General features: G+C 37.0%; 5 protein-coding genes and 2 long non-coding RNA genes across 9 annotated transcripts; 4 read left to right on the top strand and 3 right to left on the bottom strand.

Moving 5' to 3' along the window:
* Positions 1 to 1,746: 1,746 nt before the first annotated feature.
* On the top strand, positions 1,747 to 3,139 carry AT4G02733 (F-box family protein). Its single transcript, NM_001036502.2, has 5 exons — positions 1,747 to 2,078; positions 2,152 to 2,327; positions 2,428 to 2,601; positions 2,705 to 2,815; positions 2,974 to 3,139. The coding sequence occupies exons 1-5, from the start codon at positions 1,767 to 1,769 to the stop codon at positions 3,104 to 3,106; spliced, it is 906 nt and encodes a 301-aa protein (NP_001031579.1). The 5' UTR covers positions 1,747 to 1,766; the 3' UTR covers positions 3,107 to 3,139.
* A 285-nt stretch (positions 3,140 to 3,424) lies between these two features.
* AT4G04295 lies at positions 3,425 to 3,704 on the top strand. Its single transcript, NR_141794.1, has one exon. It is a non-coding gene; the product is annotated as an other RNA (long non-coding RNA).
* A 287-nt stretch (positions 3,705 to 3,991) lies between these two features.
* Positions 3,992 to 5,596, bottom strand: WDR5b (Transducin/WD40 repeat-like superfamily protein). Its single transcript, NM_116507.3, has 2 exons — positions 4,810 to 5,596; positions 3,992 to 4,503 (listed from the first exon to the last, which is right to left on the bottom strand). The coding sequence occupies exons 1-2, from the start codon at positions 5,518 to 5,520 to the stop codon at positions 4,213 to 4,215; spliced, it is 1,002 nt and encodes a 333-aa protein (NP_192182.1). The 5' UTR covers positions 5,521 to 5,596; the 3' UTR covers positions 3,992 to 4,212.
* Positions 5,597 to 5,842: 246 nt separating this feature from the next.
* On the bottom strand, positions 5,843 to 9,266 carry AT4G02725 (spindle pole body-associated protein). 2 transcript variants are annotated; one of them, NM_202774.2, is made up of 3 exons: positions 6,953 to 9,266; positions 6,285 to 6,426; positions 5,843 to 6,072 (listed from the first exon to the last, which is right to left on the bottom strand). In NM_202774.2, exons 1-3 carry the CDS (start codon positions 7,222 to 7,224, stop codon positions 5,989 to 5,991), a joined length of 498 nt encoding a protein of 165 aa, NP_974503.1. In that variant the 5' UTR covers positions 7,225 to 9,266; the 3' UTR covers positions 5,843 to 5,988. The 2 variants fall into 2 exon arrangements, with proteins under 2 accessions (NP_974503.1, NP_001078347.1); NM_001084878.2 differs by having other exon boundaries at positions 5,843 to 6,426.
* Positions 7,387 to 9,190, top strand: AT4G02720 (Ras-induced vulval development antagonist protein). Its single transcript, NM_116506.4, has one exon. It carries the CDS (start codon positions 7,466 to 7,468, stop codon positions 8,732 to 8,734), a length of 1,269 nt encoding a protein of 422 aa, NP_192181.2. The 5' UTR covers positions 7,387 to 7,465; the 3' UTR covers positions 8,735 to 9,190.
* A 632-nt stretch (positions 9,267 to 9,898) lies between the features above and the next one.
* Positions 9,899 to 12,609, top strand: AT4G02715 (flocculation FLO11-like protein). 2 transcript variants are annotated; one of them, NM_001340396.1, is made up of 3 exons: positions 9,899 to 10,145; positions 10,281 to 12,070; positions 12,151 to 12,609. In NM_001340396.1, the coding sequence occupies exon 2, from the start codon at positions 10,492 to 10,494 to the stop codon at positions 11,107 to 11,109; it is 618 nt and encodes a 205-aa protein (NP_001319851.1). In that variant the 5' UTR covers positions 9,899 to 10,145; positions 10,281 to 10,491; the 3' UTR covers positions 11,110 to 12,070; positions 12,151 to 12,609. The 2 variants fall into 2 exon arrangements, with proteins under 2 accessions (NP_001319851.1, NP_680565.1); NM_148199.3 differs by lacking the exon at positions 12,151 to 12,609 and having other exon boundaries at positions 10,281 to 11,410.
* Positions 12,245 to 12,488, bottom strand: AT4G04285. Its single transcript, NR_141793.1, has one exon. It is a non-coding gene; the product is annotated as an other RNA (long non-coding RNA).
* Positions 12,610 to 13,409: the final 800 nt, after the last annotated feature.

The raw sequence follows: 13,409 nt of genomic DNA, 5'->3' as shown, positions 1-13,409 counted from the left end.
TTATAGTTTGTCTCCATCTTTCAGTAAAGTGGCAATACTATTTTGTGTCCATGGAAGAGTTGAGATGCATGTGACTAGTCTGTAAAATGGACGGCGATAATAGTTTTTTCTTGAAAGATATCAGAGAGTTTCTTTCTTTTTTTCATTGGTTTTACACTTTTAGAAACTCCTATCGCATTATCGCATAGTTCGACAACTTCTGTTAAATTCTTGATCCAAATACAAAGATGAATCAATCCATTAGTCAAGAGCTACAAGAGTATCCATTAGTCACATATTATATATTTGTTCTGATTCAAATGTTCTCAAGATCAACAAATAACACAAATGCATGAACTCATCAAACACATTTCTTTTTCATGTCCCAGTTTCTATATTTGTTATGCATCAAAATGTTCTCAAGATACACAAAATGCAAGAATCCATCAAAGACTAGAAGAAAGGTTGATTCTTAATTTCTTGTTCATATCCCAAAATCAAACAAGATGCAAATTCAAAACCTAAATGATTATTTACAACAATATTTCTAAATTCTTCAATTCATATCCAGATAGGTATACTTTTAATGAAGCTGAAAGAAGAAAGATCAGTTGTTACAATTGTAGCCAAATCTGTTTTTTTTAGCTAAATCTAGATGAATATTGAATAATAATCACTATCAAATTTAGTGGTTTTGGTTGTAAATTCAACTAAAAAATTTCGTGGACATATTTATTTTGCTGTTTTTACGTAAAGATTTGTTAAGTCCTTTTAAATCCTAAAACAATGTTCTGCCTTAGTTAAAGTGATCTTGTCCTCAAATTCCATTGTTTTCCTTTCCCAATGTCTTGAGGTCTCCACCAAAACTATGCCATCAGAGCAGTGATCTTCTGAAAATTGGTAGTGGAGATCTTAAAAGAAGACATAGAGTGTAAGTTGGGCGAGGGCTTAAGGCCACTTAGTAGAACTGTTCTCTTATCCTCAGAAATTGAATGTCCAAATGTGATGCTTGACTTTGACAGATTCACCTTCTGTCCTAATTCAAGCTGGTAATATTTGAGGATTTGATTGACGACTTTAACCTCCTCTGGGATGGCTTAACAGAAAAAATAAGTTCACACTTATGAAAATGTAAGTATTAGGGATATTGTCCCACATTGAAACTTGAGTAGGATCTAAGTGATATATATAAGATATAAGCATCTCCACTCAAAATCAATTGGCAATGAGTGGAGAGGCTCATATTCTATATACCACTTAAGATCCTACTCAATGTTCAATAATACCATATAACTGCAAATCTGATATTTCGTAAGAGAACTAAACATATGGAATCAGATTGTCATCAAGTGAATGACGTTGTTCAAGACAAACTCAATACTACTAAACACATTTCTACCAATAACAAAATCAAATGAGAGATCTAACTTTTAAGAGTGATCATAAAGAGGTTATTTCTTAATCTTAATCATCATATTGTTTGAGTTTGATTATAAATTCAGATCAAAAGATTTCGTGGACATGTTTAATTTGGGTAAATATCTTGTAACGATAGATATGGATTGACAGTAATTAATTAGGATATAAAAAATTACTATCCAAATTTGAAAAAATTTATGCATAATTTTGAGAAACTTTGTATAATACATAGAAAGAAATCTTTTTTTTTGGTGAACATACATAGAAAGTAATCTTATGTAGTTTATTACAGGACCCCACTTTTTTAATGGGTAAGTATAAATAAAATAGTTGGAAAATCTGATTATTGCAAAACAAAAGCCTTTGAAATGTTGTCCACCGAAAACCCTAACTCTAGTCCCCTATCTGATTCTCTAGAATTCAATGAAAGGCACTTGGATTCAATAATCTCCTCCTTGGTTACATTTCCGGATTCTCCATCTCTCTCCATAAGCTCCTCTTTCGATCGAGTACTTGATCATCTTCTCTCCTCTGGTGATGTCTCCGTCCAAGACCAACTCGTAGATCGTACTCTCGAGCGCTTCTCGCTTCTTCTCCAATCCACCAAACGTTGCTCCCAGAAACGAGCCACACTTCACAATTCCATCTCCTGGTTCCTCCCTTCGGAACTCACCGTTAAGGTAACAAATCAATATAGATTTCTCTTAATTATATTGGTCCTAGTCACATGTCTCATGGATTCATCATAATCAGGTATTTTCGATGGTTGATACAAAATCCCTAATGCAAGCTTCTGCATGCTGCACAATGTTCAATAATTGTGCCATGGACCCTTTATGTTACTTTCATATTGATTTGACAAAAGCATTTAAACATGTTGATGACCGCGTTTTGCGTACTTTGCTTAATCGTTCTGGAAAACAACTCAGGTTATTTCACATATATTGGCTTGCACTTTCTTATATATCTTCGACAATGCTTTGTTAATTAGTATATGTAACCATCTCTCATTGGTTTGGTTGCGTTTAGATCCCTTAAACTTGGTCGTGTTGATGCTCCCGGATGTTTGTTTAGAAGTTCTTGTCTTCCTCCACTAATACTTTATGGGAATAATGCGAGAAGAGCCCTTAAACTTGGTCGTGATCCTCCTGGTCTTGGATCTTTGTTTACAAGATCTTGTTTTGATCCACTAAAACTTACCGGGTATATATAGATTGTTGGCTTGATCATCAATATATTTAGTGCCTTTTATGTTTTAACTCTTACAGCATGTTTCTTTGGTATTTTGTCTTCTCCATTCAACTAGGAATCTTTTGACAAGTCTACACATTTACTCTCTTGGATTCATGAACATGAATTCCTTTTTGGATCCATTGTCAGCCTGCTCGAATCTAACCGATTTGAAGATTGTTGGAGTGTAAGTTAGAGTGCCTACTTTTTCTTATTAGCTATATTCCTTGTATGCATGTTTAAATTTCATGAAATGTCCATTTTTTTTTGCCATTTATTTCTTTATAGAGATGCATCTTCTATTGAATTCTTTGGGAACATTATCTTCTTTTTTTTCTTTGTCAGGAATGTTTTGTTAGAGCCGATATTAGAGTTACTTGCGAGAAACTGTTGCTTGATAGAGCATCTGTTCTTAGATAACTGTTCTCAAGGTAAAACTTTTACATGGTGGGGCTTCCTTTATTTTACTGTGGCTTAAAACATTTTGATATCTCAATAATATGCATGCTTTAAACTAATTACGTGGATTGGCTATATAGCCTGATATGGTCGTGGTTGTTTTAGCATCATGAAAAATTATCTTTTGAATCTCTAGCTAGCTACAAACCACTCTATGAGTCTGTATATATGCCCACTCATCAGTATATCCATCTTCTTGTTGTGCTTTAATAATGCTTCTCGTAAGCAAAAGATGGTGTGCATGGTTTCCAAACAAAGTTGTGTTAAATTCTTCTTAAACGTTAATTATCCTTCTATATATCCTTAGAAAGTGAATGTTCAAATGTGATGATGGACTTTGAGAGATTCACCCTTTGTCCTGATTCAAACTGGTAATTTTGGAGAGGATTTGATTCATCAGAGACAAAGCATAAACAACTCCATTTGATCCATCTTTCTGCAAACCCCAACTTCTTGATAGTTTTCTCAACAAAGGTCCACTATAAACCCACTCCGCTCAGTCTTCGCTCTAGGCTCTAGACCTTTGAAAATCCCCTCCTCACTCTCATCCTCAAGAGGAGAAAAGGTTAGAGAAGTACTTGCAAGCCATAAAAATCCCATCTGTTGGTTGATCTTCTCTGTTTTGTAACATGCATCATAATTTTTTTTTTGAATTTTCTCTCCATTTTTAAGCCAAGTGACCATGCCGAGTAAAAAACATAGTTTTTAGCTCATGGATTCTGATCTCGGGGTTAAGGCTCGGTATAACTCTTCCACACAAATATCTCTTTTCTGCATTATTGTCTAATCCTAGAGGCCAAATCATTTCCTTCATGCTGAGTATCTGTATCTAACAGCTACGTTTTGGGATAATGGTCTTTTCTTGAAAACAATATCCACATCTGTTTTTAGTTTGACGATTTAATTAGTTTAGTAGCTCTTATTAAAAAGCTTTAGTTTTAAAGTAAGTATCATCCACATATTGGGGAGAGAACATAGATGATATCTCTGTCATAAATATTAACACCAACTTGCAAGAGATTTCATCCCATTCCGAAACATCAAAATAGTGTGTTCAGATCAAACAGATTCACAATCTCAACTATTGTTGTTACCATTAATTCCATACACATATATTCATGTTTTTCAAGCATCCTGTTTCCAAATCCTGATAGTTTTATCCAAATGATTACCCGATGAAGATATCTCGTTCTGAACCGGATGGCAACTCACTGAGATCACTGCGTCTGTGTGGCCTTCTAGTCTCTGCAGTATATTTCTCGCTTGAAGATCCCACAGATACACACAATTATCCTCTGATCCACTCACAATGTACTTCCCATTCGTTACAGAAAACGCCGATGTGATACAGAACACTTTGTTAGTATGTCCTGTATACACTTTCAAAAACTTCCCCGTCGCATAGTTCGACAGCTTCTGTTAAAATACACAAAGATAAAATCAATCCATTTAGTCTCATCTTCTACATCAATATGATCTCAAGATCGACAAGATAACACAAATGCAAGAACCCATCCAAGACTATACGAAAGTTCAACACTTTATTTCTTCTTCATAGTTACTATATATGTTCTGTATCAAAATGTTACCAAGATCAACAACATCAAAGACTAACTCTTAACTTCTTGTTCATATCCCAAATCACACATGATGCAAATTCGAAACCTAAATATTTCTACATTCTTCAATTCATTATTAAGCCAAGAAGAAGTTTGAACTTACGAGAGTACTATCGAGAGTAGCAACGAGTATAAACTTGCCATTGGGCGAGAACTTAGCGAAAGAAACAGCCGGAGATTTATCATCAATAAGAGTCTTCAAGCAAGTTCCTTCTTTAGCATCCCAAATCTTACAAGAACCATCATGACTTGCCGAAACAATCAACGATCCATCTCTATTAAAATGCACACTCGAAATCGGCATCGAATGAGCTTTAATCATCCTAACACACTTCCCAGTCTTAACCTCCCAAATACGAATCGTCTCATCGAACGATCCAGACACAATCAAATTCGAAGGAGGATTGAAATTAACACAGAAGACGAAATTCGTATGACCTCTAAGAACCTTAAGACATTCATAAGGAGATCTAGCGTCCCAGATTCGAAGCGTACAATCATCAGAAGCAGAGCAAGTGTAATGCGAATCAGAAGACCAAGCTAGATCGGAGATACCACTAGAGTGACCTTCGTAACGATGAATGAGAGAGTAGTTTGTTGCTGACCAGAGGATCATGGTTTTGTCTACGGAAGCGGAAGCGAGAAGATTGCCGTCGTTGGAGAATTTGACGCAAGAGATCGCCGCCGTGTGACCTTCTAGGGTTTTCAGGTGACGGTATGGCTTATATATCGGAACGTTTCCGCTTGTTCCTGCGTTACCGGTGGAATTCGCGTTAGCGACTCCGTTACTTGTTCCGTTACCACCGCTTGGCATCGTCGTCTCTCGTCGGATTTAGCAGAGTGGAGATGATCTCAATGAATCTCTCACCGTTACATATATATACATTCCGTTGACCATGACCTCTTGGGAATTACATTTTTACCCTTCATTCCTCATTTCTCGTATTGGTGGTTCTTCGGCTCGGTTCGGTTCGATTTGAATTTGTCGATTTTGTTGAACTAAAATTGGTCCGGTTCGTTTGGTTTATTTAGTTCGAAGGCACTTTATTCGGTTGGTTTCAGTAATGAGGTTTCGGTATATTTGGGTTAATTTCGGTTTGTATAATCGGTTCAATTCGATTTTAATGCCCACTACATTAGAGGACTCTGAAATCAAGATTTATGTATCCAAACATCTGTGAATGAAATTGAGATAAATCCATAGATGATGGTTATATTATACACACAACAGAAGGGAAGATTTATGCAAGAAACGAATGTAATTTTGAACATTGAGAAGATCCTATGAAGGCTTGTTTTTGCCGTAAATATCTTCAAAACCATCAGCTACTCGTTTCCTTCTTTCAGCAATCATTTCTGAATACGACTGAACCAAAGTACACGAAAAAACCACCAGAATCTCAAAGACAAGACCAAAGTAAAGTCTTGTTCACTAAGATTATAGAAACTAGCATTGTCTGAAGATGTTTAAACAGGATTTTTACTTTAACTTAGACTTAGTAAATTAGAGCTACGAACATTTCTTTAGTAAGGGAATGAAAAGGAGAGGTTGTTAGATGATGGAAGGGAAAATCATACCTTTGGGTAGCTATAAAGGAATATGTACCACCAAGCACCAATTACACCAACCGCAAGCGATGAAACTATGACCGAGTGTAGTATTACCCAGCTACATGCCACTATTGATAGACCCGTTAACATTATCGTCCATGGCTGACACCTGAGAAACATAGCCAGTTGCTTATTCAAAACCATACGGAAGAACACTAGGCCCTGAAAACGTCTAAGAAGAACCGTAAAGTTCTTGATTGCAAATACACACCAGATCAATAGATATTCAAAGCTGTAGATGCTGAGGTCGAAATGTTAAACCCTTCTTAACCCAATTACCATTACATAATCTGTATTTTGGTTCTTCACTATCTTCCTAACCAAAAGATTCAAACTTTTTCTTTCTATCTTCTAAACCACAACACACAATCATGAAACTGTAATGGGGTAAGTCTTGTTTTAAGTAGCATCAATAAATATATAGCTTCATATATGATTCAAAAAAGTTCTTGGGCAGGCATAAATCACTGAAAATGCTAATAAAGATTAAGGATTGGTCCACTTAAAAGTGAACTTAAGACTCTATCTAAGCTATAATCCCATATTCACAACCAACAAATACGATTCCTCATAAGTCTTAGGACCAAATCCAAACTACTTGAAATAAAATTGTTGGGAACTTAAATGAGATTTACCAAGAGGGTTTAGTGTCCCAAACAGAGTCGTATTCGAGAGAGAGATTGTCTAAGAAACCTTCCATGTCATCAACTACGCCTTTTTCATCGACAAATCTTGAATCCTTCGGCTCTCTCCGATTCCCACCAAAACTTCTAACTTTCGTACTAATCCTTATTGGTTTGAGATTGAACGAGTGTAAGTTCGTTCGGAAACTGAGTTTTGAAAGAAGATTCTCTGTTTGAGGCCGAAACGGCGACAGAGACACGGCGGACATGGAGAGACTTGCCATCTGAAGACGACGATAAGGATAGAGGACTCGATTGACTCTAATTAAAATGTGGGGTGCTTTGTGTAAAATCAAAACATGATTTTCAGTGGTGAATAATGATAAATATTGGGCCTATTCGTTAAGGGCCCAATAAGTAAAAAGGCGCAGATACTGTATATGAATCAAAGCCCTAATTTATCAGACAGCTGCTTAGATTTTGTTTTCTTCATTGTCGTCGTCGGAGTGAATTAGGGATTCGAGAATGACGATGAACTCGCTTCCGAGGAGATTTGGGAAGAATCATGGCTATTTGGATCGAGATTATCGAAACGGAAGACGATCTGGTTCAGATTCCGATGAAGAATTGAAGGGATTGAGTCACGAAGAGTATAGGAGGCAGAAACGGCTTAAGATGAGGAAATCAGCCAAGTTCTGCTTTTGGGAGAACACACCGAGTCCACCTAGAGATCAGAACGAGGATTCCGATGAGAACGCCGACGAGATTCAGGACAAGAACGGCGGCGAAAGAGATGATAATTCGAAAGGGAAAGAAAGGAAAGGTAAATCTGACTCGGAATCTGAATCTGATGGTTTGAGATCTAGGAAGAGGAAGAGTAAGAGCTCGAGGTCTAAGCGCAGGAGAAAGAGATCTTATGACAGCGATAGTGAATCCGAAGGGAGTGAGAGTGATTCGGAAGAGGAAGATAGGAGACGAAGGAGGAAGAGTTCTTCTAAGAGGAAGAAGAGTAGAAGCAGCCGTAGTTTTAGGAAAAAGCGAAGTCATAGGAGAAAGACGAAATACAGTGACTCTGATGAGAGCAGCGATGAAGATAGTAAAGCTGAGATTAGTGCTTCTTCGTCTGGGGAGGAAGAAGATACCAAGTCAAAGAGCAAGAGGCGGAAGAAATCTTCGGATTCTAGTTCAAAACGAAGCAAGGGAGAGAAGACGAAGTCAGGGAGTGACAGCGATGGTACTGAGGAAGATTCGAAGATGCAAGTAGACGAAACGGTGAAGAACACTGAGCTAGAACTTGATGAAGAAGAGTTGAAGAAGTTCAAAGAGATGATTGAATTAAAGAAGAAATCTTCAGCTGTTGATGAAGAGGAAGAAGAAGGTGATGTTGGTCCAATGCCATTACCTAAAGCTGAAGGTCACATCAGTTATGGTGGTGCTTTAAGACCCGGTGAAGGAGACGCCATTGCACAGTATGTTCAGCAAGGTAAACGTATCCCACGTAGAGGAGAAGTGGGTCTTAACGCTGAAGAGATTCAGAAGTTTGAGGATCTTGGTTATGTGATGAGTGGAAGTAGGCATCAAAGGATGAATGCTATTCGTATTAGAAAAGAAAACCAGGTTTACAGTGCTGAAGACAAACGGGCATTGGCCATGTTTAACTACGAGGAGAAGGCGAAGCGCGAGGCTAAGGTTATGTCTGATCTGCAGCGGCTTGTGCAGCGCCATATGGGAGAAGAGGTGGGGCCAAATCATGACCCTTTCGGTGCTGGAAAGACTGAAGAAGATGATGATTGATTTTGCTTGGCTTCCTGCTTCTGTTATGTGGGTACTCATCTTATGCTTTATCTTGTTGAATGTTCCTTATTTGCATCATAGATACTGCTGTTTGCTACTTGCCCGTTAATGAGCTTCGTAGTTTATGCTTTAATCTGCTATGTATCCGTTAATGAGCTTCATAGTTTATGCGTTAATCTGCTATGTATCACATGATTGTGTTTGTGTGTCAAAGATAATAGATTCTGACACTGAGGATCTGCAACCGTTCTTGTGCATTTACCTTAGGTCATGTTCGATGATTGAATTTTGCAGGGCATTCACTTAGTTCTGAGATTGTAGAACAATCAATTATTTAGGATATCCGCTTTGAGCCCACCACTGTATTTTCGAATAATGTCCTTTAATGAGCTTCACAGATTATGCATTCCTCCCTCTGTATTCATATCATTGCGTTTGTCTGTTAAGAATCCAGTCATATCATCATCAATGTTATCATTGTCACCATTATTATCATCATTCTATTTTTAGAACTGTGAAACAAAACAAGTACTTATATATATTATTGGGGATCTCTATAATTGTGAAGTGCAATAATTTCGGAATTTGGAGGCAGATAAAATTTGCAATAATATCCGAATTTGCAGGCAGATCATATTATTGGTAAATTACCTGCAAGGGTTCCAATTATAGTTTATGATTCCACTTTTGTGGAACTATACAATGTCTGAATCTGTTCTCAATAAATGCACTATCTCAATAGAAGACCCTACCAAGTACCTAGTCCATAATCTATTATTCGTTTCATAAATAATAACATATAAATCATTCAAAGAAGCAAAATGATTTTGGTTAAGAATTGAATGACAAAGAAAACGACATCTGTTCAATTTAGAGGAGATTAGCATTTTCGTATTACTATTCAAAGCTTAAAAATAGTATTTAAAAACAAAAAAATTATCAAAGAAATGTCATGTAAAGGTCCTCTTCTCATGCACGAAACGAATGATAATTAAATTAATTTATGAGCAAGACGCTTAAGTGATCCTTAATTGCTTTGTTTATAAAATAGTTTAATTATTATTACTCTGCTCAAGTAAAGAACGTGAAGGACAAAATGGTAACTGAATATAGTAAAGGGTATTAATGTAATTTCAATTCAGCAGACTCATGAAGTAACTGTGCCTACTTAAAGACAACTGCTCTGTTCTCTCTCTCTCCTTCGTCTCTATCAAGCTCATTTCTCAGATCCGTAGGATCTTCATTTCCATGGAGGCTTAAAAACCCTAGAAGATATTCTTTTACACATCACTCATCCGCTAGTGAAGATAAAAATCATTTCTAGAGCTTCCTCTTTCTCTCTCTGTATGATCTGAAGCGAATCGTCTTTAGATTCTTCACCAATCACTATCAAAAGGACCTCTTTTTAAAGGTGAATTTCTCTATGGAAGCTGTCTTATATGTTCCTTTTTTCAGGATCTGATCTTTTCATTTCGCTTTGTTTCTTTGTATGTGATGATTTACTTGGTTTTCCCCCATTTCTCTGGCTTGCAATTGTTTGTTTCAGCTTTTCGAGACGAGCTGGGTTTCGGATCCTGTGAGCTTCAGAGACGCTTACTGGTTTATCAACAAGGCTTTCCCTTTGAATCAAGCTTTGATTGAGAAAGGAGTGAAAAGATTTTGATTTTGATCAGATACACAAAGTGTTCTTGCGTTAGTTAAGCGACTAGGTGTGTGTTGTTGTAGTGAAAGCTTCTTACTGTTGACAGTATCTCGAAATGGAAACGCTTATTGTAGCTGTGGAACATAGGGATCAATATTATGGGAAGAAATCTCTTGGACATGATCGTTTTAGATCAGCTCCTTCCAAAACTTTTAGGCAGATCAATTGCAGAACTTTTCAATCTGGTGTGGGTTTGCTTCCAAGACCTAAGAGAACTTCTTCAACACCTTTAACCAAAGGAGCTCTTTCTCAAGTTCAGTCTCCTCGTTCTCCTAAGTCCGTTTTACCGGTTTTTCATCATCCATCTGTTGACAGTGGTAGAACCAGTCCCATTCCAATTGCTAATTGCAGAGGTTCTCAGATCCGTAGGTGTTCTAGTGAGTTTGTTGACAAAAGGAGAAGCCTTTCTTATTCTGAGCTATGGGCAGGACCTACTTACTCTAACTCACCTCCACCTGCTTCTGTGCCGATTCCTAAGTTTTCTCTCCAGCAAAAGAGGACGGTATCTTTGACCTTTCCTGCTCCTGACTCTGCTGTTGATATTCGTGAAGTTGCTAAGTCTGCACCAGTTTCTCCAACCTCATCTGGTGACAATCCTTTTCGTAGTACTGTCTCTGCCACTATGACACTGCGTCGCATGCTCAATCTTGAGCTTGAGACTGCAGATGAATGAAGATCAGGAGCCTTTAGGGGGAACGGGGTTAGTTTTAGTTTTATGCACATAGAAATAAGGTGTTAGTCACCAAGCTGGTTTGAGTTTGTTTCTTAGCTTTTAATGGTGATGGTAAAGGAATACGTAAGCAGTCTTGACTCGGAGTTTGTCAGCAGTTACTGGATCTCCTGGTGCAGATTGGGGTGTTATTAGTGGTGGAACAGCTGGTTATAGCGAGTAGAAACATTCAAGTAATGGTGGTGTGTTATTAATGATGGAATAGCTGGTTATAGTGGGTAGAAACATTCAGGAAGCAGATTCATGTCGCGTAAAAGAGAAGACTTGATTCTTGGTGTAGCATATAGGATGGCCAAAAAATTACCAGTCTAACATATACCCTGGGTGAATGCTAAGTTCGTATGGTGATACTTGAACATTAGCGTTTCCTCTTTGCCCTTTGTATAGTTTCTTCTTAGAGTCGTCTTTTCCTTTTGGCTTCTTTATCTTAAGTGGGTTAGATAGCATCTAGCTAGCTTGTATATGTAGTAGAGCCTTTGATCATACTGGGTTTCTGTTTCATTCTTCCAAGTTTCGTCTTTTCGGGTTCTTAGTCTTACTGTTGTCTTGTATCTCCCTCTCTGTCCATATCTTTATCTTTAACTCTCTTTTTTAAGTCTTCTTCTCTTCCTTCTTATTCATTTCTGTCAAGCCTTAAATGATGTAAATCTAACTACTCTCCTGCTAAGTGATCTTCCTCTTCGCCTCGCTTCCTGTTTTTTTGAAATGGAAAAAGGGAAGAGGAAGTTTTACTGACCCTCTTAGAGTCTTAGACTATCTCTGCTGGTAAAGGTTCATCCAGATTCAAGCCATTTCAGTCTCAACATTAATCCACTTCTTGTGAAGAAAAGACATTCCTCAGGTTCTTACCTAGAACACCTTTGTCACGTTGGAGTTTTGTGATCATGCCTAATCTGCTTACCAGGTAAATCTGAAGCTCTCCTTAGCTCTTCCAGTTTAGGAATCTGAATGTGTAACTTATACAAGTTTTTGATTTTGTAACAGAGACCTGGAGAAGCTACTGCTCCTCTGCTTTTGATGCTGCTTCTTAGTTTCTTTGTCTCTCTACTATCTTTGGTTGTTTTGTTAGATAAGGAGACAAGTGTTGTCTGTGTGTTTGGAACTGTTGTGTGAAACTATCCACATAAGTTTGTTTCGTATTGTCTTTTGTAGTTTGTGATAGTGTTGTAGAGACGTTTTGAGTATTTTAATGGTGAAGGATACGTAACCCTTGTTCCCTATAATTATCATCATTTTCGATGGTTTATTTATTGCCTAGTGAGATTTGGTGAAGGTATTTAGAGTCTACAAGTAACTTCACCAATCTCACTATGCAATGTCTCATAGATTTGAGGTTCAGGTGTATGTAACTATGTATAACCTTATCTGAAACTCAGATGGGCACATGTATTTTGTAAAATATTTTAAACAGTAGTCTATTTATCGAAAGTAGTCTTGTTCATTTCATAATAAGATTACTACTCAAAATTATTTTTTAAACTTATTTTGTTATAGTTAGCCTATCTTTGATCCCAAATTAATCCGTTCAGATAGAACCAAACTAATCGATCCGAAAACTACACTATTTTATTCAGTGATACTTTTTGTTTAAATGGATTGTTTTTTTTTTTTCCAGCTGATATCCTAGACACAAAAAAGGCCCGTTATAAGCCCATTGAACTACCTTTACTTTTTGTTTAGTAGGCTTTTGCTTGACCTCGTTATAAGCCCATTGCTATATCATCTCGCGAAAACGATTGTCCTCTTCTTCTTTTTCTTTTTCTTTTCTTCTTTTTGTAATCGTTGTAATCGTTAAAAAGACAACTTTCAATACTTTAATTATGGTGGTAGGCTATAGTTACTATTTATGCTAATGTTAAGAAAGATTTAAAAATAAAAGAAACAGACGTTTGGGACCAAGCAGAGAGAGAGGTTGTTGAAGATGATAATTATTGAGAGTTCTAATTATTGAGAACTTCTAAATGTTAATTTGGTTTCCGAGTTTTCATGATGGTTCATCATTACGATTGGGCCCAACAACAACAAGAAAGAAAACTTTGGTGGCATTTTTTGTTCGTATTTAAAAGTGTGCAAAGTATGGATACCGACAGGTAGTGTTAGAGGCACACTGTTTCATATTTCACTCTCTTTATTAATCAAGAACTACAGTCTACAGAATCTACAGTATTTGGATCACTTACTCAAAAGTACACAATGGAAATTTTCATAACTATGATTTAATAATCGAAGAGTTTCTTTAAGTT

Source organism: Arabidopsis thaliana, chromosome 4, assembly GCF_000001735.4.
Source record: "Arabidopsis thaliana chromosome 4, partial sequence".
Classification (NCBI taxonomy): domain Eukaryota; kingdom Viridiplantae; phylum Streptophyta; class Magnoliopsida; order Brassicales; family Brassicaceae; genus Arabidopsis; species Arabidopsis thaliana.
The sequence above is the reverse complement of the archived record's forward strand: the minus strand, read 5'-3'. Positions and strand labels throughout refer to the sequence as shown.